The following is a 22,971-nucleotide window of genomic DNA, read 5'->3' as shown; positions in this document are numbered from 1 at the left end:
CTTAGCCTCTACAAGATAATGATCAGACATCCCTCCAGTTGCACCTCTCAGCACATTAACATCCAAAAGTCTCTCTTTCGCGCGCATATCAATTAACACGTAATCCAATAACGCTCTCTGGCCATCTCTCCTACTTACATACGTATACTTATGTATATCTCGCTTTTTAAACCAGGTATTCCCAATCACCAGTCCTTTTTCAGCACATAAATCTACAAGCTCTTCACCATTTCCATTTACAACACTGAACACCCCATGTATACCAATTATTCCCTCAACTGCCACATTACTCACCTTTGCATTCAAATCACCCATCACTATAACCCGGTCTTGTGCATCAAAACCACTAACACACTCATTCAGCTGCTCCCAAAACGCTTGCCTCTCATGATCTTTCTTCTCATGCCCAGGTGCATATGCACCAATAATCACCCATCTCTCTCCATCCACTTTCAGTTTTACCCATATTAATCGAGAATTTACTTTCTTACATTCTATCACGTACTCCCACAACTCCTGTTTCAGGAGTAGTGCTACTCCTTCCCTTGCTCTTGTCCTCTCACTAACCCCTGACTTTACTCCCAAGACATTCCCAAACCACTCTTCCTCTTTACCCTTGAGCTTCATTTCACTCAGAGCCAAAACATCCAGGTTCCTTTCCTCAAACATACTACCTATCTCTCCTTTTTTCACATCTTGGTTACATCCACACACATTTAGACACCCCAGTCTGAGGCTTCGAGGAGGATGAGCACTCCCCGCGTGACTCCTTCTTCTGTTTCCCATTTTAGTAAGTTAAAAAATACAAGGAGGGGAGGATTTCTGGCCCCCCGCTCCCGTCCCCTCTAGTCGCCTTCTACGACACGCAAGGAATGCGTGGGAAGTATTCTTTCACCCCTATCCCCAGGGATAATATATATATATATATATATATATATATATATATATATATATATATATATATATATATATATATATATATATATATACACATATATATATATACACATGTATATACATACGTCCACACACGCAAATATACATACCTACACAGCTTTCCATGGTTTACCCCAGACGCTTCACATGCCCTGATTCAATCCACTGACAGCACGTCAACCCCGGTATACCACATCACTCCAATTCACTCTATTCCTTGCCCTCCTTTCACCCTCCTGCATGTTCAGGCCCCGATCACACAAAATCTTTTTCACTCCATCTTTCCACCTCCAATTTGGTCTCCCTCTTCTCCTCGTTCCCTCCACCTCCGACACATATATCCTCTTGGTCAATCTTTCCTCACTCATTCTCTCCATGTGCCCAAACCACTTCAAAACACCCTCTTCTGCTCTCTCAACCACGCTCTTTTTATTTCCACACATCTCTCTTACCCTTACGTTACTCACTCGATCAAACCACCTCACACCACACATTGTCCTCAAACATCTCATTTCCAGCACATCCATCCTCCTGCGCACAACTCTATCCATAGCCCACGCCTCGCAACCATACAACATTGTTGGAACCACTATTCCTTCAAACATATCCATTTTTGCTTTCCGATATAATGTTCTCGACTTCCACACATTCTTCAAGGCCCCCAGAATTTTCGCCCCCTCCCCCACCCTATGATCCACTTCCGCTTCCATGGTTCCATCCGCTGCCAGATCCACTCCCAGATATCTAAAACACTTCACTTCCTCCAGTTTTTCTCCATTCAAACTCACCTCCCAATTGACTTGACCCTCAACCCTACTGTACCTAATAACCTTGCTCTTATTCACATTTACTCTTAACTTTCTTCTTCCACACACTTTACCAAACTCAGTCACCAGCTTCTGCAGTTTCTCACATGAATCAGCCACCAGCGCTGTATCATCAGCGAACAACAACTGACTCACTTCCCAAGCTCTCTCATCCCCAACAGACTTCATACTTGCCCCTCTTTCCAAAACTCTTGCATTTACCTCCCTAACAACCCCATCCATAAACAAATTAAACAACCATGGAGACATCACACACCCCTGCCGCAAACCTACATACACAGAGACCCACTCACTCTCCTCTCTTCCTACACCTACACATGCCTTACATCCTCGATATATATATATATATATATATATATATATATATATATATATATATATATATATATTATTTTTTTATTTATTATACTTTGTCGCTGTCTCCCGCGTTTGCGAGGTAGCACAAGGAAACAGACGAAAGAAATGGCCCAACCCCCCCCATACACATGTATATACATACGTCCACACACGCAAATATACATACCTACACAGCTTTCCATGGTTTACCCCAGACGCTTCACATGCCCTGCTTCAATCCACTGCCAGCACGTCAACCCCGGTATACCACATCGCTCCAATTCACTCTATTCCTTGCCCTCCTTTCACCCTCCTGCATGCTCAGGCCCCGATCACACAGAATCTTTTTCACTCCATCTTTCCACCTCCAATTTGGTCTCCCTCTTCTCCTCGTTCCCTCCAACTCCGACACATATATCCTCTTGGTCAATCTTTCCTCACTCATCCTCTCCATGTGCCCAAACCACTTCAAAACACCCTCTTCTGCTCTCTCAACCACGCTCTTTTTATTTCCACACATCACTCTTACCCTTACGTTACTCACTCGATCAAACCACCTCACACCACACATTGTCCTCAAACATCTCATTTCCAGCACATCCATCCTCCTGCGCACAACTCTATCCATAGCCCACGCCTCGCAACCATACAACATTGTTGGAACCACTATTCCTTCAAACATACCCATTTTTGCTTTCCGAGATAATGTTCTCGACTTCCACACATTCTTCAAGGCCCCCAGAATTTTCGCCCCCTCCCCCACCCTATGATCCACTTCCGCTTCCATGGTTCCATCCGCTGCCAGATCTACTCCCAGATATCTAAAACACTTCACTTCCTCCAGTTTTTCTCCATTCAAACTCACCTCCCAATTGACTTGACCCTCAACCCTACTGTACCTAATAACCTTGCTCTTATTCACATTTACTCTTAACTTTCTTCTTCCACACACTTTTCCAAACTCAGTCACCAGCTTCTGCAGTTTCTCACATGAATCAGCCACCAGTGCTGTATCATCAGCGAACAACAACTGACTCACTTCCCAAGCTCTCTCATCCCCAACAGACTTCATACTTGCCCCTCTTTCCAAAACTCTTGCATTTACCTCCCTAACAACCCCATCCATAAACAAATTAAACAACCATGGAGACATCACACACCCCTGCCGCAAACCTACATTCACTGAGAACCAATCACTTTCCTCTCTTCCTACACGTACACATGCCTTACATCCTCGATAAAAACTTTTCACTGCTTCTAACAACTTTCCTCCCACACCATTAAATTTTAGGGAGAATAAAAAGATGTTCTGGAAGGAGGTAAATAAAGTGCGTAAGACAAGGGAGCAAATGGGAACTTCGGTGAAGGGCGCAAGTGGGGAGGTGATAACAAGTAGTGGTGATGTGAGAAGGAGATGGAGTGAGTATTTTGAAGGTTTGTTGAATGTGTTTGATGATAGAGTGGCAGATATAGGGTGTTTTGGTCGAGGTGGTGTGCAAAGTGAGAGGGTTAGGGAAAATGATTTGGTAAACAGAGAAGAGGTAGTGAAAGCTTTGCGGAAGATGAAAGCCGGCAAGGCAGCAGGTTTGGATGGTATTGCAGTGGAATTTATTAAAAAAGGGGGTGACTGTATTGTTGACTGGTTGGTAAGGTTATTTAATGTATGTATGACTCATGGTGAGGTGCCTGAGGATTGGCGGAATGCGTGCATAGTGCCATTGTACAAAGGCAAAGGGGATAAGAGTGAGTGCTCAAATTACAGAGGTATAAGTTTGTTGAGTATTCCTGGTAAACTATATGGGAGGGTATTGATTGAGAGGGTGAAGGCATGTACAGAGCATCAGATTGGGGAAGAGCAGTGTGGTTTCAGAAGTGGTAGAGGATGTGTGGATCAGGTGTTTGCTTTGAAGAATGTATGTGAGAAATACTTAGAAAAGCAAATGGATTTGTATGTAGCATTTATGGATCTGGAGAAGGCATATGATAGAGTTGATAGAGATGCTCTGTGGAAGGTATATATATATATATATATGCACATATACACACATACACACATACATATATATATACATATGAAAAATGTAAGAAATAATTTAGAAAACTGAAACTTCTAGCTTGAAATGAAATGAAAAATGAATGTCACATAATGGTTCAACCTCTGGCTATGGAAAAGGGAAATGTATAATTCATTTACACAAATGTCAATAGTAGTTTTCATCAATTTAACCACTGTATCATACAGCCTGGTCCACTTCTCTCATCATGAAACAGGAATATTGGCTTATGATGTTTCTCAATTGTCTTCATTACACAAAGTACAACCATATCTTGGATACATATAATAAATGATAAATAAATAATATCACTGAGATAGGGAAGAAAATATTCTACCTCTGTATTCTTTGTGTGTTGGAAGAGTAACTAGGAGGGCAGGAGTTGGGGGGATGGAAACCCCCCTTTCTGTATTTCAGTTTCTAAGAGATGGAACAAAAGTTGCAATGGTGTGGTATACCTAGGGTGGCATGCTGTCAGTGGACTGAACTAGGGTATGTGAAGTGTCCAAGGTAAAGCATGTGAGACCTGGTGTGGATAGGAAGCTGAGATTTTGGTGCATTACACATGATAACTAGAAAATGGATGTGAACTAATGTGGCCTTTCTTCCTCTGTTCTTGGCGTTACCTTGCTAACATGGGAAAAGGCAATCATGTACGACATTTTTTAAAATAATATCATAAGAATAATAACAGGCTTAAAAATTTTACATTCTTTCTGAAGATGATGCCATAATAAGCTTTAAGGATGTGCTAGTAGTAAACTAAATGTGAAGAACCTACTGTAGTATCCCTCTGAAGGAATGCTGGTAGAAAAATAATCAAATCATGTGTATTCTGTAAAGGAAAGAACAAACCAAAGCCAAAACACTTATCTATCAGCCTCAGGTAGCCTCTGACCTGGGAGGTATATTACCTGTACCACCTGCTTGGGTATTGGGAGGGTTAGTGATTGCTACCAAGTAGGACAGCATTTCAGTGGTTGTCTTTTCTTTCTGCCTCACCCTCACTTGGACTGCTGGCATTTTGTCCATAAACATACAATTTCTCCTTGCCACACATATCACTTGACAGCACTAAATTCACACAACTCATTCTCTGTAACTCTAGATTTTCCTGTGGAGAGTGCTGTGTGCAAGCCCTGCCTATTGGCAAAATAGCAGAAGCAGTAAATAGTGGTTCAAGCTGTATCTCTTTAATCCGGCGACCTTGGGACCTGGCCACTGCCGGACCACAGAAAGTGCCGGAAAACAGAAACTGACCCCTACATAAACATATGCCCGACCCCTAATCTTGCCAGCTCATTCCACATACATATTGCTGTGTTGTCAAAGGTAGAGCAAAACTTAAAACAGGAAATAATACAAACATTAATGCTTCCAAACAAGGTTTTTATTGTTACATCAGATTACATCAGAAGTACATCAAGGTCAACAGGGTCTTCATGGTCAGCATTGTCTTCAGGATCAGCAGTGTCTCTAGGATCAGCAGGGTCTTCAGGGTATACAGGGTCATAAGGGGCTCTCATGGTCAGCAGATACTTGCACATTAAGAGCAGGGGAGATGCAGGGAAGTGGATTTCCTATGCAGGAATGAACCTTGGCAGTGTTATCAACAACCTTCTTCAACCACTGTTGCAGTGTAGCTTGCTTCTGGTACTTTGGCTTTTCCTTAATTAATTTACTTTGAATCAAAAAAAGACATAATTTCTTGTTCTGTTATAAAGTCCCTTTGCTTAAGTCCTGCAATCAAATCTCTCATCATCTGGATACATTTATCTATAGAAATTCTTTCTTCCACTTCCTCATTTTCCTCTGCACTTTCTTCATATCTTGTTTCTTCTCACCATGCTGAACCAACTCCACAATATCTTGATCAGTTAGTTGATAAGCAACAGGCTCATCATTATCAATGTTAATCCATTCCTCTAGGTTTTCCACTGTAATCTCTTTAGTTATTGCTAACAGTGCCTCCCTGGTGGCAGACCTACAAACTAGTGGCGGTAGACTCAAAACGTGCCAGACCATGGGAGTTGCCAGACCACTGAGCGCCGGATCAGAGTGGTACAACCTGTAGTAGGTTGGAACATTGGGCGGAAGTATTAGGTAGAAGTAGTAAGTTGGAACATTAGGCAGGAGCATGAGGTTACTTAAACTAGTAGGTTGGAAAAGTAAGTAGAAGCCTCTAGAAACACTGCGCAACAGTTGCCCTCTGCCAGTGTCCTGTTAAGAGTTAGGCACTAAAGGATAAGAAGTGGCATTGGAGTTACCAGTTAAGGTGACTCTTTTGCTATGGCCATCCCCCTGAGGGTGCTCCTAGAAGAAATGGGCATCAGAGATACAGACAAACAGAATAGATAGATAGAAAGGCTGATCTATCTATCTATCTATACTATGATGCTCGTTCCCTTTGGGAACTCCCTCAAGGGGGTGGCCACAGCAAATGATTCTCCATAACTGTTGAAATCCAGTGCCACTTCTTAGCCTTACGTGCTTCACCCATAACAGGCCAATGATGGACGGTAGCTCTAGTGCAGTGTTTTTGGAGGCTGCAACCTAATGTTCATACCAACTACTTCCACCAAAAGTGTCTACCTAATATTCCTGCCTAATGTTATAACACACAACTTCTACCTAATGCGCCCACCTAATTCTCCAACTAACTAATTCTACTTAATGTTTCTACCTAAAGTTCCTGTCTCACGTACCTACCTACTACTTCTATCTATTGCTCCTACCATTTTGCCAAAGGTCAGGGTTAGTGCAAATTGCTCAACACAGGAAAATCTAGAGTTACAAAGAATGAGTTGTGTGAGTTAGTGTGAGTTAAGTGTTGCCAACTGTTATTTCGTGACAAGGAGAGATTGCATGTTTGTGGACAGAATACCAGCAGTCCACGTTTGACTCAGGTAGCTGTCTTTTCTTTCCACCTCACTGAAAGGAGTGCAACTTGACATCCACTGAAATGCTGGCTCACTACATAGCCATCACTAACCCTTCTTATACCTGGACAGGAAATATCAGTAATACACCTCCTGGATGGTTGCTACTATTAACTACTACCTACAGGAAAGGCTGATATCTACACAGTATCATTATAAAACAGTACCTGAAATATTTGTGTCTGATGACTACTCGAGAAATTCAGCTGATGAAAAGCACGCAAAGTCTCTCGAAGGTTTGTGAGGTCAGAAGTGGCAGTCTCTCCAGGCAAAATGATATACTTCTCTTGAGGGTCAAGCATCAGATCTTTTAGTAATCCAGATCTTACACCAGATAAAACCTGTTAACATGTGTAAGTGAAAATCAGTGAAAATTTTTTAGTTAGGAATCTTACCTTTCAAATCAAAACTTTACTTATCTGAGCTCATATCAACATATCTCAAAACATTGTCTGTTTACAACATTTTTCTCAAAAAAAGGAAAAAAATTAGACCTGGTAAAATATGTGGAAATTGCGCTCTTTGTCTGGCTGATGAGTCACTCTTGTTTTCTCCAATAAGTAAGTATCAATCTCAGCCCCTCTCATTTGCTGGCCCCCGTATTGCAGGCTGATAAGTTTGCCAAATCTGAAAAAGTGGGGAAAATCATTATTAATCTTAATGAATTTTGGGATCAAGACGTGGTGGGCTAAGGTACTACAGCTCCAAAGTCTTACAGTCTTACCTTTGTATAATTTAAGACAACATATTAAAGGATTATCTTAAAAAGAAAGTGTAGATTTGTAGATTTCAAAATTCTATTCTGCAAAAGTGGCACCAACTGCTCCAGATCTAAAGTATGTGATGAAGTTTTACTCTAAAAAATAGTGTATCTACCAAATCATCATCCTTTGAATGCCATTATAACTATGAAACCATTTAATGCTCATTCATATACACCTAACCTTTGAGCAGCACCCTGCCCAAGTTTATGATGTTGTGGCACATTGGCAAGGTGGCACTTTCCAGTCTCCACCCATCATCAGTCATTCACCAATGAGATCTGTGCCTTGGGCCTGTGACTCTCAGGAAGTCAAGAGGTGTTTTTTTTCTCTCTGAAGGGGACAGTAGAAGAGGAAGGGGTGAAAAAATAAAGAATGCTCACGATATATTTTATCATACATCAAAACCAACATTTCTCACCTCTAGCTACAATCCTATAAGCATTTCAAAGCATACCCACATGAAGGAGAAATCTTCAAAGAAACTGAAGTAGAAGCCTTAATAAAGAGCCTTAACCTCTGTGACACTTTGGCCTGTACTCTGGACTGTCTTCTTTGGAGGTTAACATATGGAGGGCAAGATAAGAGAAATCAACCACATGAAAGCAGAGGTATCTGTCACTTGATTAAAGGATTTGATAAAATCCACAGAGATTTCTTGAGAAAGCCACCTTCCTTATACCATGATTTCTAGTAGACAGCCCCAGTTACAAAGAGAGTACAAACTTTACGATCTAACATACATATTTCTCAATGATAGAGGCTTAAAGAACCAGGACAAATAAACATTCTTTATGCAATTTTCTAAGAAAGTAACAAAATCCCTTCTGTGCCTTAGCTGAACACAGAAGAGGTCCCAAAGGAGAAAATTTTCTAGAACTATACTTTGAATATGTTAGCCTTAGATTAATCATATCACTTTAATATAAAAGTAAGAGTTTGCATTAATCTTTACCAATAAAAGATAATTTCAAGTTTGTTTCAATCTTTACCAATAAAAGATAATTTCAAGTTTGTTTTAATCTTTACCCATAAAAGATGAATTTCAACTTGGAGGATTTCAAATCTAAACAACACATGAGTTTCACTAACTCTTCTGTCTGATCCCAGAGTTATAGGGAACAAACATTTTACATGTAATGATAATGAAGAGCCTGATTCTCCAAAGAACAAGTTGGTTATAAAAGATCAATGACCTGTGAAAGCTCATATCTAGGCTGAAAGAAAAAAGCTACAGCTTTCTTTATGATGAAAGACTTCAACAGTCTGATCTAAACAAGGTTAGAAACACCAATGTCAAGTCACACACAATGGCTTTTGCAGAGCATTCCAGCACATTGATCTGGTGTAAGAGACTACCGAATATTCTAATAAGGTAAAAAGGAAAAAATTCTTTATAAACTCATTGAGACATTACTGATTTTTCAGATTTGTTCAGATAAGCCTAAAAGGATTTCTGAACAAATCAGTATTGTCTTGAGTGGAAGGGCAAATATAATATAAAAGATCATCTATTAAGAGATCATCCTTTCCTCTATAAAGCTTTAAGAATACCAAAACATTAAGATAAAAAACTTGAGTTTTGAAACCAGATCCCTTCTAGACGATGATGACTTTTTAAGGGACTCAAAGGAACCTTGCAGGGAGAATTGTACAACTACATTGGTCCCTCACATGAGGATGCTTTACTCATATATTCTAATAAGGTAATACTTGCATATTCTAATAAGGTAAAAAGGAAAAAATTCTTTATAAACTCATTGAGACATTATTGATTTTTCAGATCTGTTCAGATAAGCCTAAAAGGATTTCTGAACAAATCAATATTGTCTTGAGTGGAAGGGCAAATATAATATAAAAGATCATATGTTAAGAGATCATCCTTTCCTCTATAAAGCTTTTAAGAAAACCAAAACATTATGATAAAAAACTTGAAAGTTTTGAAACCAGATCCCTTCTAGACGATGATGACTTTTTAAGGGACTCAAAGGAACCTTGCAGGGAGAATTGTACAACTACAATGGTCCCTCACATGAGGATGCTTTACTCATCTCAGGCTACTAGAGTAACTAAATCCTGGATATCAGTCAAACTGAAAATCACTTTTTCAAGTATCTTGGTAAAAGGTAAAAGAAAAACTGTTTAAGCATTCAATCCTAACAGTTTCTTGAATTTAATAAAACTGGAAAAAAGGAGTCATTTGAAGGGCATCTAGCCTTTGTGGCAAAGAGATCTACTTGATCATTCAACCCCTTCAGTATCCACCTAAAAGGCACTGCTCTTACCTTTGTTTCTGACCACGTAATCCTCAACTTCAACATGGCACCAGGTCATATGTTGCAAACTTGACAACAAGAGGACACCAGAAAAAAAAATTATTTCAAAAACTGCTAATGCATAATGTGATGAACCATCTCTATCACAGGAAAAGAAAGGTGCAAACCTCCATGCAATATCCATGGAACACCTGTGATACTGTCATAATATACTGGATCCTCTTATGAATGGTATCCCAACCTGCAACTTCACTGCAGAGGCATTCTAAGCCCCTGATTTCTTTAAATTTTCCTTATTGGTTCACTAAATCCTGACTTTGTATAGCTGCTGTGGTATAACTTGCAATGAGTCTCTATCTTTTATTTGAGTGACAATCGCAGCACACTCCTACAAATTTTCTTTTCTTTTCTCCTACAGATACTGTAGCTGGCAACAACAAATCTTTGAAATAATTAGGCTGCAGCACACATATCTAGTGGCACCAACTGATTTAAAGCCATTTGGACTTTTGTTATGGTACCAACAGATTTTCCCCAAATAGTCAAATCTTTCTAGAAAGTCAATTTGATTATGTATACTTATCAGAAACATTCTTCTTTAAACTATGATATGATATGCCAACACTACCACTTTTCTAACATACTTAAGATGAAAGTGTCATTCTGAGTAGATGAAAAGCCTTGCCTACCTGGATGCATACAGGGATATCCAAAATGTACAACAATTTGTCACTCAAATCCAAACTAATTGCATTTCTTCAAAGAAACTTTCCAGTAAAATCAGTCTTGAATCTTCATTGTTTTACAAACTTGTCTAAAACCAAAATGTTAAAAAGAATTGTAAAAACTGAACCCTTGGCCAGTTCAATCAAATGTTTACCAATTCATACATACCTTTAATAACAAAGATGTTTTTCTTTTAAATTCTGAGAAGAGGTAATTTAGTCTGTGTCATTATCTCTAGAGATTCTCAAATGCATTTATGGAAGTAACCACATTTCAAGAATTGCAGAAGCTAACTTTTGTTGAACCAGGTCATTTCAATTTAGAATCTTGAGACTGGATAATAAAACTGTATCCTTTTCCCCTAAAACATTTATTCTTTGCAGAAAAAAAATCCAACACAATGAATCTCAGAATTATTCAATTATGTTTTGCTGGACTGCTTTTTACCTACTTCAAATTCTCTCAGTCCTTTGCATACCTGGAATCAACTGCAAAAATTTCTTGTTAACCCATTTGTTGTTGTCATAGAAGCTGAATTCTTTACCTACTGGGTCAAGCACAAAGTAAGAAATAAAATATAATAATATAAATGAAGCATGTTAAATGAATTACAGCTAAATGAAGACTCAGGGTTGAGTGTCATCAACAAGATGCATGATCGCCATATGACATGTCATCCATCAACACCTGTCTCTCCTTCATATGTTTATGCTAATATTAAAACTGTAACACTGTTTTTGGTCTTATGCTCTTTTCTATTAATATATTTGTTTATAAATAATTACTACAAGTACACCACTGATTTTCCGGCAACTGATGGTTTGGCACCTCCATTAGTCTGGACAAAATTATATGAGGGAACTTGAAATTACCACGGCCACCAGACTAGTTTACTGGGCGGCCACAGATGGCGTTGTGTGTAGGGCACACTTATTTACATTCACTACAGTGCACTTGTTGGTGGTGATACTGCAATTCTGTAAGATTCCTAGCTTATTTTGCTTAAATTTAACCCTAGCCATGGCTTCTAAGACATATGAGAATGTCAGTTGTGGTGTCAAACATAAACACCAGTCCATATCGATCCAAGATAAAGCAGAACTGTTGAAAAAAAAAGGACTGTGGTGTTTCAGTGCATAAGCTGTGTGACATCTATGGTATTGGTTCAACTGTTTATGATATAAAGAAGCAAAGGGAGAAAGCAATGAAATTCTGTGCAGACAGCGATTCCAAGAAGCAAATAACGATTAGAAAAACTATGAAAGATGGTGAGAGTACTGAGTATGATCAAGCGATGATGGAATGGTTTCGACAGCGTTAGAGTGATGGAGTGGATTTGTCAGGTAGCATGATAATGGACCAGGCTTAGTTGTTCTATAAAGAACTTAAATTACAACATGAGCATGACTATTGTGAAGGACGGCTTCAAAGATTCAAGAAGCGTTATGGAATTTCCATGAATAAAGTGTGCAGAGAAAAGTGGTCTGCAAACCATGAAGAGGCTACTAAGTATGTGGAAGAATTTGCAAAACCCATACTGATGAGCACCTCATTCCTGAGCAGGTGTAAAATGCAGACAAAACTGCATTATTCTGGTGATGCACACCTAGGAAAACACTAACAACAGAAGACGAAGAAGACCCCACAGGATTCAAACAATTTAAGGACAGACTTACCATCCTCGGGTGCTCAAACATTTAATATATGTTTAATTCAAATTTCGAGCAGTCCAAGGTATACTTTAGACATATGGGAGATGTATAATTAGTCGGATAGAGGTGTGTTGATAAATTTTTATCATGTAACCACGGTTGGTCCAGCAAAATGGTTAATCCGGTAAGGCATTGGAACCAAGAGTGCCAGAAAATTGGTGCTGTACCTGTACATAACACTATGCACCCAAATGTAAATGTTATGCAATCATCTAAAAAGTAACTGCTACTGCCATAGCATAAATGTAACAAAACATTCATCAATTTGTGATGCTATATGTGGTTTTACACTCATATCTTACATGCACTTGTTTATAATGATTGGCTCATGATAATGTATATATTAAACAGTGAATATCATAAAAAATCTACTATTAAAAAGAAGTTACTTTTAAGTCAATTACTAATGCTAATGTAAAAATGTTTAGGACACTTATCAAATTTAAAACTCTGATTTTGGTCTAACTATTTTACGCGTATATGGAGAGAGATCACCCTGAAAGGAGGGCAAGGAATAGAGTGAATTGGAGCGATGTGGTATACCGGGGTTGACGTGCTGTCAGTGGATTGAAGCAAGGCATGTGAAGCGTCTGGGGTAAACCATGGAAAGCTGTGTAGGTATGTATATTTGCGTGTGTGGACGTATGTATATACACGTGTATGGGGGGGGGGTTGGGCCATTTCTTTCGTCTGTTTCCTTGCGCTACCTAGCTAACGCGGGAGACAGCGACAAAGTATAATAATAATAAAAAAAAAAATGGAGAGAGATGGGTGATTATCGGTGCATATGCACCTGAGCATGAGAAGAAAGATCATGAGAGGTGAGTGTTTTGGGAGCAGCTGAATGAGTGTGTTAGTGGTTTTGATACACGAGACCGGGTTATAGTGATGGGTGATTTGAATGCAAAGGTGAGTAATGTGGCAGTTGAGGGAATAATTGGTATACATGGGGTGTTCAGTGTTGTAAATGGAAATGGTGAAGAGCTTGTAGATTTATGTGCTGAAAAAGGACTGGTGATTGGGAATACCTGGTTTAAAAAGCGAGATATACATAAGTATACGTATGTAAGTAGGAGAGATGGCCAGAGAACGTTATTGGATTACGTGTTAATTGACAGGCGCGCGAAAGAGAGACTTTTGGATGTTAATGTGCTGAGATGTGCAACTGGAGGGATGTCTGATCATTATCTTGTGGAGGCTAAGGTGAAGATTTGTATGGGTTTTCAGAAAAGAAGAGTGAATGTTGGGGTGAAGAGGGTGGTGAGAGTAAGTGAGCTTGGGAAGGAGACTTGTGTGAGGAAGTACCAGGAGAGACTGAGTACAGAATGGAAAAAGGTGAGAACAATGGAAGTAAGGGGAGTGGGGGAGGAATGGGATGTATTTAGGGAATCAGTGATGGAGTGCGCAAAAGATGCTTGTGGCATGAGAAGAGTGGGAGGTGGGTCGATTAGAAAGGGTAGTGAGTGGTGGGATGAAGAAGTAAGATTATTAGTGAAAGAGAAGAGAGAGGCATTTGGACGATTTTTGCAGGGAAAAAATGCAATTGAGTGGGAGATGTATAAAAGAAAGAGACAGGAGGTCAAGAGAAAGGTGCAAGAGGTGAAAAAGAGGGCAAATGAGAGTTGGGGTGAGAGAGTATCATTAAATTTCAGGGAGAATAAAAAGATGTTCTGGAAGGAGGTAAATAAAGTGCATAAGACAAGGGAGCAAATGGGAACTTCAGTGAAGGGCGCAAATGGGGAGGTGATAACAAGTAGTGGTGATGTGAGAAGGAGATGGAGTAAGTATTTTGAAGGTTTGTTGAATGTGTTTGATGATAGAGTGGCAGATATAGGGTGTTTTGGTCGGGGTGGTGTGCAAAGTGAGAGGGTTAGGGAAAATGATTTGGTAAACAGAGAAGAGGTAGTAAAAGCTTTGTGGAAGATGAAAGCCAGCAAGGCAGCAGGTTTGGATGGTATTGCAGTGGAATTTATTAAAAAAGGGGGTGACTGTATTGTTGACTGGTTGGTAAGGTTATTTAATGTATGTATGACTCATGGTGAGGTGCCAGAGGATTGGCGGAATGCATGCATAGTGCCATTGTAGAAAGGCAAAGGGGATAAGAGTGAGTGCTCAAATTACAGAGGTATAAATTTGTTGAGTATTCCTGGGAAATTATATGGGAGGGTATTGATTGAGAGGGTGAAGGCATGTACAGAGCATCAGATTGGGGAAGAGCAGTGTGGTTTCAGAAGTGGTGTGGATGTGTGGATCAGGTGTTTGCTTTGAAGAATGTATGTGAGAAATACTTAGAAAAGCAAATGGATTTGTATGTAGCTTTTATGGATCTGGAGAAGGCATATGATAGGGTTGATAGAGATGCTCTGTGGAAGGTATTAAGAATATATGGTGTGGGAGGCAAGTTGTTAGAAGCAGTGAAAAGTTTTTATCGAGGATGTAAGGCATGTGTACGTGTTGGAAGAGAGGAAAGTGATTGGTTCTCAGTGAATGTAGGTTTGCGGCAGGGGTGTGTGATGTCTCCATGGTTGTTTAATTTGTTTATGGATGGGGTTGTTAGGGAGGTGAATGCAAGAGTTTTGGAAAGAGGGGCAAGTATGAAGTCTGTTGGGGATGAGAGAGCTTGGGAAGTGAGTCAGTTGTTGTTCAATGATGATACAGCGCTGGTGGCTGATTCATGTGAGAAACTGCAGAAGCTGGTGACTGAGTTTGGTAAAGTGTGTGAAAGAAGAAAGTTAAGAGTAAATGTGAATAAGAGCAAGGTTATTAAGTACAGTAGGGTTGAGGGTCAAGTCAATTGGGAGGTAAGTTTGAATGGAGAAAAACTGGAGGAAGTAAAGTGTTTTAGATATCTGGGAGTGGATCTGGCAGCGGATGGAACCATGGAAGCAGAAGTGGATCATAGGGTGGGGGAGGGGGCGAAAATTCTGGGAGCCTTGAAGAATGTGTGGGAGTCGAGAACATTATCTCGGGAAGCAAAAATGGCTATGTTTGAAGGAATAGTGGTTCCAACAATGTTGTATGGTTGCGAGGCGTGGGCTTTGGATAGAGTTGTGAGCAGGAGGGTGGATGTGCTGGAAATGAGATGTTTGAGGACAATGTGTGGTGTGAGGTGGTTTGATCGATTATGTAAGGTAAGGGTAAGAGAGATGTGTGGAAATAAAAAGAGCATGGTTGAGAGAGCAGAAGAGGGTGTTTTCAAATGGTTTGGGCACATGGAGAGAATGAGTGAGGAAAGATTGACCAAGAGGATATATGTGTCAGAGGTGGAGGGAACGAGGAGGAGTGGGAGACCAAATTGGAGATGGAAAGATGGAGTGAAAAAGATTTTGTGTGATCGGGGCCTGAACATGCAGGAGGGTGAAAGGAGGGCAAGGAATAGAGTGAATTGGAGCGATGTGGTATACCGGGGTTGACCTGCTGTCAGTGGATTGAATCAGGGCATGTGAAGCGTCTGGGGTAAACCATGGAAAGCTGTGTAGGTATGTATATTTGCATGTGTGGACGTGTATATATATACATGTGTATGGGGGTGGGTTGGGCCATTTCTTTCGTCTGTTTCCTTGCGCTACCTCGCAAACGCGGGAGACAGCGACAAAGCAAAAAAAAAAAAAAAGTTCATAAAAGGATTATACATATTCATTATCATTTTATTACTATACTTGATCACCGTTCCCAGGTCAGCAAGGTACTGCTAGCAAACAAAGTATGGCCCATCCACTCATATCCACATCTAAATACATAAATGCCTTTACACGTACATATACATACATATAAATATCAAAATAAACACACATACATATATATACATAAACACAGACATTATTTTTCTTTCCTTTTTTCGTTATACTTTATCGCTGTCTCCCGCGTTAGCAAAAAAACAGACGAAAGAATGGCCCAACCCACCCACATACACATGCATATACATACACATCCACACACGCACATATACATACCTATACATTTCAACATATACATACATACACAGACATATACATATATACGCAGGTACAAAATTCATACCTGCTGCCTTTATTCATTCCTGTCGCCACCTCGCCACACATGAAATGAAACCCCCTCCCCCGCATGCGTGCGAGGTAGCACTAGGAAAAGACAACAAAGGCCACATTCATTCACACTCAGTCTCTAGCTGTCATGTATAATGCACCGAAACCACAGCTCACTTTCCACATCCAGGCCCCACAAAACTTTCCATGGCTACCCCAGATGCCTCACATGCCCTGGTTCAATCCACTGACAGCATGTCGACCCCGGTATACCACATCGTTCCAATTCACTCTATTCCTTTCTACGCCTTTCACCCTCCTGCATGTTCAAGCCCCGATCACTCAAAATCTTTTTCACTTCATCCTTCCACCTCCAATTTGGTCTCCCGCTTCTCCTTCTTCCCTCTACATCTGACACATATATCCTCTTTGTCAATCTTTCCTCACTCATTCTCTCCATGTGTTCAAACCATTTCAACACATCCTCTTCTGCTCTCTCAACCACACTTTTATCACCACACATCTCTCTTAACCTTTCATTACTTACTCGAACAAACCACCTCACACCACATATTGTTCTCAAACATTTCATTTCCAACACATCCACCCTAGTCCGCACAACCCTATCTATAGCCCATGCCTCGCAACCATATAACATTGTTGGAACCACTGTTCCTTCAAACATACCCATTTTTCCTCTACAAGATAAAGTTATCGCCTTCCACATATTCTTCAACGCTCCCAGAACCTTCGCTCCCTCCCTCACCATGACTCTACCGCTAGCATGGTTCCATCCGCTGCTAAGTCCACTCCTATATATCTAAAACACTTCACTTCCTCCAGTTTTTCTCCAATCAAATTTGCCTCCCAATTAACTTGTCCCTCAACCCGACTGAACCTAATAACTTTGCTCTTATTCCCATTTACTCTCAACTTTCTTCCTTCACACACTTTATCAAACTCAGCCACCAACTTCTGCAGTTTCTCACCTAAATCAGCCACCAGTGCTGTATCATTAATGAACAACAACTGACTCACTTCCTAAGCCCTCTCATCCACAACAGACTGCATACTTGTCCCTCTCTCCAAACTCTTGCATTCACTTCCCTAACCACTCCATCCATAAACAAATAAAACAACCATGGAGACATCACGCACCCCTGCCACAAACCGCCATTCACTGGGAACCAATCAGTTTTCTCTCTTCCCACTCGTACACATGCCTTACATCCTTGCTAAAAACCTTTCAGTGCTTCTAGCAACTTAACTCCCACACCATATACTTTTAAAACATTCCACAAAGCATCTCTATCCACCCTATCATATGCCTTCCCCAGATCCTTAAATGCTACATACAAATCCATCTGTTTTTCAAAGTATTTCTCACATACATTCTTCAAAGCAAACATCTGATCCACACATCCTCTACCACTTCTAGGACCACACTGTTCTTCCCCAATCTGATGCTCTGTACATGTCTTCACCCTCTCAATCAATACCCTCCTATATAATTTCTCAGGAATACTCAACAAAATTATGCCTCTGTAATTTCAACACTTACCTTTATCCCCTTTGCCTTTTAAAAATGCATTCCACCAATCCTCAGGCACTTCAGTATGATCCATACATACATTGAATACCCTTACCAATCAATCAACAACCCCCTTTTTTGATAAATTCCACTGCAATATTATCCAAACCCACTGTCTTGCCAGTTTTGATCTTCCCTAAAGCTTTCACTACCTCTTCTCTGTTTACCAAACCATTCTCCCTGACCCTCTCACTTAGCACACCACCTCGACCAAAACACCCTCTATCGGCCACTCTTTCATCAAACACATTCAACAAACCTTCAAAATATTCACACCATCTCCTTCACACTTCATCACTAATTGTTATTATCTCCCCATTTGCCCCCTTCATCAATGTACCCATTTGTTCTCTTGTCTTATGCACTTTATTTACCTCATTCCAAAATGTATTTATTCTAACTAAAATCTAATGATACTCTCTCACCCAACTCTCATTTGCCCTCTTTTTTGCCTCTTGCACCTTTCTCTTGATCTCCTGCCTCTTTCTTTTATACATCTCCCACTCATCTGCACTACCTCTTTGCAAAAATCGTATAAATGCCTCTCTCTTCTCTTTCACTAGCAATCTTACTTCATCCCACCACTCACTACCCTTTCTAATCTGCCCACCTCCCACCTTTCTCATACCACATGCAACTTTTACACAAAACACCACTGCTTCCCTAAATACATCCCATTCCTCCCCCACTCCTCTTACATCATTTGCTCTCACCTCTAGCCATTCTGCACTCAGTCTCTCCTGGTATTTCCTCACACAAGTCTCCTTTCCAAGCTCACTTACTCTCACCACTCTCTTCTCCCCAAAATTCTCTCTTTTTTTCTGATAATCTCTACAAATCTTCACCTTTGCCTCCACAAGATAGTGATCAAACATCCCTCCAGCTGCCCATCTCAGCATGTTAACATCCAAAATTCTCTCTTTTACACGCCTATAAATCAACACATAATCCAATAACGCCCCCAGGTCATCTCTCCTACTCACATGCGTATACTTATATCGCCTTTTAAACCAGGTATTCCCAATCACCGGTCCTTTTTCAGCACACAAATCCACAACCTCTTCACCATTTCCATTTCCAACACTGAACACCCCATTTACACCAATTATACCCTCAACTGCCACATGACTCACCGTTGCATTCAAATCACCCATCACTGTAAGCCTGTCTCGTCCATAAAAGCTGCTAACACACTCACTCGGCTGCTCCCAAAACTCTTGCCTCTCATGATCTTTCTTCTCATGACCAGGTGCATAGGCACCAATAATCACCCATCTCTCTCCATCCACTTTCAGTTTGACTCATATCCATCTACAGTTTACTTTCTTACACTCTATCATATATTCCTACAACTCCTGCTTCAGGAGGAGTGCTACTCCTTCCTTTGCTCTTGTCCTCTCATCAACTCCTGACTTTACTCCCAAGACATTCCGAAACCTGAGCCTGAGCCAGATTCCAGGGTTGAAGCAATTACTGCTTGAAAATCAAATTACAATTACAATTACAAAAACTTTCTGTTTTCTTATTTCATTATTCATTATTTATTATATTTTATCACTGTTTCCCGCATTAGCGAGGTAGTGCAAGGAAACAGACGAAAGAATGGCCCAACCCACCCACATACATATGTATATAAATACACACCCACACACACACATATACACACCTATACACTTCAATATATACATACACTTCCATACACAGACAAATACATATATACACATGTACATACTCACATTTACTGACTTACTTACTTACTGACCTCAGCCATTCCCGTCGCCACCCCGCCACACATGAAATGACAACCCCCTCCTCCGCACACGCACAAGGTAGCGCCAGGAAAAGACAACAAAGGCCACATTTATTCACGCTCAGTCTCTAGTTGTCATGTGTAATGCACTGAAACCACAGCTCCCTTTCCACATCTAGGCACCACAAATCTTTCCATGGTTTACCCCAGACACTTCACATGCCCTGGTTCAATCCAATGACAGCACGTCGATCCCAGCACACCACATCGCCCTAATGCACTTCATTCCCTGCATGCCCCTCACCCTACTGCATGTCCAGGCCCCGATCAATCAAAATCCCCCTCACTCCATCCTTCCACCTCCAATCTGGTCTCCCACTTCTCCTCGTTCCCCCTCCCCCAACACATACATCCTCTTTGTTATTCTTTCCTCACTCATTCTCTCCATGTGACCAAACCACTTTAACACACCCTCTTCTGCTCTCTCAACCACACTCTTTTTATTACCACACATCTCTTTCACCCAATCAAACCTCAGTCAAACCACATCACACCATATACTGTCTTCAAACATCTCATTTCCAACACATCCACCCTCCTCTGCACAACCCCATCTATAGCCCACACCTCGCAACCATATAACGTTATTGGAACCACTATTCCTTCAAACATACCTATTTTTGCTTTCCAAGACAATGTTCTCGCCTTCCACACATTCTTCAACGCTCCCAGAACCTTCGCTCCCCCCTCACCCTGTGACTCACTTCCGCTTCCATGGTTCCATCTGCTGTTAAATCCACTCCCAGATATCTAAAACACTTCACCTCCTCCAGTGTTTCTCCATTCAAACTTACCTCCCAATTGACTTGTCCCTCAACCATACTGTTCCTAATAACCTTGCTCCTATTCACATTCACTCTCAGCTTTCTTCTTTCACACACTTTACCAAACTCAGTCACCAGCTTCTGCAGTTTCTCACCCAAATCAGCCACCAGCGCTGTAGCATCAGTGAACAACAACTGACCCACTTCCCAAGCCCTCTCATCTACAACAGACTGCATACTTGCCCCTCTCTCCAAAACTCTTGCATTCACCTCCCTAACAACTCCATACATAAACAAATTAAACAACCATGGAGACATCACACACCCCTGCCACAAACCAACATTCATTGGGAACCAATCACTTTCCTCTCTTCCTACTCATACACGTTCCCTACATCCTAGATAAAAACTTTTCATCCTTTCCCGCAGCTCGCCTCCCACACCATATACTCTTAAGACCTTCCATAGAGCATCTTTATCAACTCTATCATATGCCTTCTCCAGATCCACAAATGCTACATACAAATCCATTTGCTCTTCTAAGTATTTCTCACATACATTCTTCAAAGCAAACACCTGATCCACACATCCTCTACCACTTCTGAAATCACACTCCTCTTCCCCAATCTGATGCTCTGTACATGCCTTCACCATCTCAATCAATACCCTCCCATATAATTTCCCAGGAAATTATAATTACTAATACATTTGGGAATAATAATTACATTATAATCAAAATTACCACAAAACAAAATCAAAATCAAAATTACAATTAAAATTTCCCTAATTTGGAGAAAAAATAATTTTCATAAAAAACTCTAATTTTGCACTGTAAGGTTATCAAAACCTATTTTGAGAACAAAAATAAAGATTTCATTTTAGTAGATGTTGCAGATGGTAACTAAAAAGCTGGAGGTATTTCAAACAATTCACTACTGCACTTTATCAGTAACAATGAATGGAAAGAAGTGACACCAAGTTGAGCACTGTTAGCACTGAAAAAATTTGCAGCATTGTTGAAAACTTCCTCCGATGGAGCAGACATAGCAGTACACCCAATCACTTCTCTTGCAAGGCTCTTCAGTGGATGCAAAGTTTGGGAAACATTTTTTCCAGTATAGCATTGGATCCCTTGAAAATACTAGAGTTCCTTCCTCTACAAATTATTTCAAAAGACTCATTGAAACTGTGCTTCCCTCTGATCCCCATTATTGAGCATTTTGGTATGAAACAGAAAAGTCTGGGTGTTTTGGATTCCAGTAATCATTCTGCTAGATCATCCTTGTTACTTTATTCATCCACTGCTGATGCTGAACCCTTCTAAACCACCTCCAATTCTTTTAGCATTTCCTTTGTCATATACCAGAATTTGGTCCTTCTGCTCTTGTAATGGAGGCCAGTCCAGTTTGAATCTAGGATCCAAAAAGGCAGCTACGTGAACAACTCTGATTTCCATGTATGGATCCAACCTTTTCTTCACAGAGTCCAACAGGACTGTAATTAAGTGTTATGATTTTGAATTAGATCCTTCAAAGAGTGTTTAAGTCCCTGAATCACTGGTCTAATAGCAGATATGGTCACCTCTGCCCCTCCACAACTTCCATGGCCTCCTGAAAAGGTTGAGGACAACCACTAGTGCCTTCAAGCATAAATCTCCACTGACATGATTTCTTACTCCTCTGCTCTTTCTGGGACAGAAGATCAAATGCATCATTCACCTCTGCAGGGTTCTTGAATTCGTATAATGTTTTGTTTTTGTTATTATCGAACTAATACTTTTGTTAGAGTAGGGTCAAGAGATCAGAAGGGTGGACTTAAATAGTTGATACTCAAAAAGTACTGCTACCAGCTGTACTTTTCATAAATTATACTGCTATCGCCATTATTTTCTTTTTATCAGTACCACTGCCACTTCTACTTTAAAAGTACCACTTGCCCACCTTTGCATTTACAAGGTTATCAGTACCACTTTCTTCCCCTTTCACTATTACAATTAAATTACAATTACTTGACCATATAATTACAATTAACTAAATTTCTTTTTCAATTACAATTACAATATTTCTGTAATTAATTACATTTCAGCTGAATTAAAATTACAATTACTCTAACTCTGCTGGGTATCCATTTTATAGACTAACCCCTAGGGGTGGGTGAACAGCTGAGTTGACGGTGGACCAAGTGCTATAACCAGAATTTGAACCTATGCGTTCAACCCTGGGCAGCCCATGAATG

The 22,971-nt window shown here is 40.4% G+C and overlaps 1 protein-coding gene across 1 annotated transcript in view; it reads right to left on the bottom strand.

The window, feature by feature from the left end:
• The window catches only part of LOC139754433 (unconventional myosin-XIX-like), a 402,035-nt gene that overhangs the window by 238,254 nt on the left and 140,810 nt on the right, over nucleotides 1-22,971 (bottom strand). The window contains exons 6-7 of the mRNA XM_071671709.1: nucleotides 7,587-7,719; nucleotides 7,260-7,433 (exon numbers count right to left, since the gene is read on the bottom strand). Of these exons, the coding sequence (XP_071527810.1) occupies nucleotides 7,260-7,433; nucleotides 7,587-7,719 (307 nt within the window). The remainder of the gene's footprint in view (nucleotides 1-7,259; nucleotides 7,434-7,586; nucleotides 7,720-22,971) is intronic.

Source organism: Panulirus ornatus, chromosome 17 (assembly GCF_036320965.1).
Source record: "Panulirus ornatus isolate Po-2019 chromosome 17, ASM3632096v1, whole genome shotgun sequence".
NCBI classification, from domain to species: domain Eukaryota; kingdom Metazoa; phylum Arthropoda; class Malacostraca; order Decapoda; family Palinuridae; genus Panulirus; species Panulirus ornatus.
Note: the sequence above shows the minus strand (reverse complement) of the source record. Positions and strands in the feature narration are given on the sequence as shown.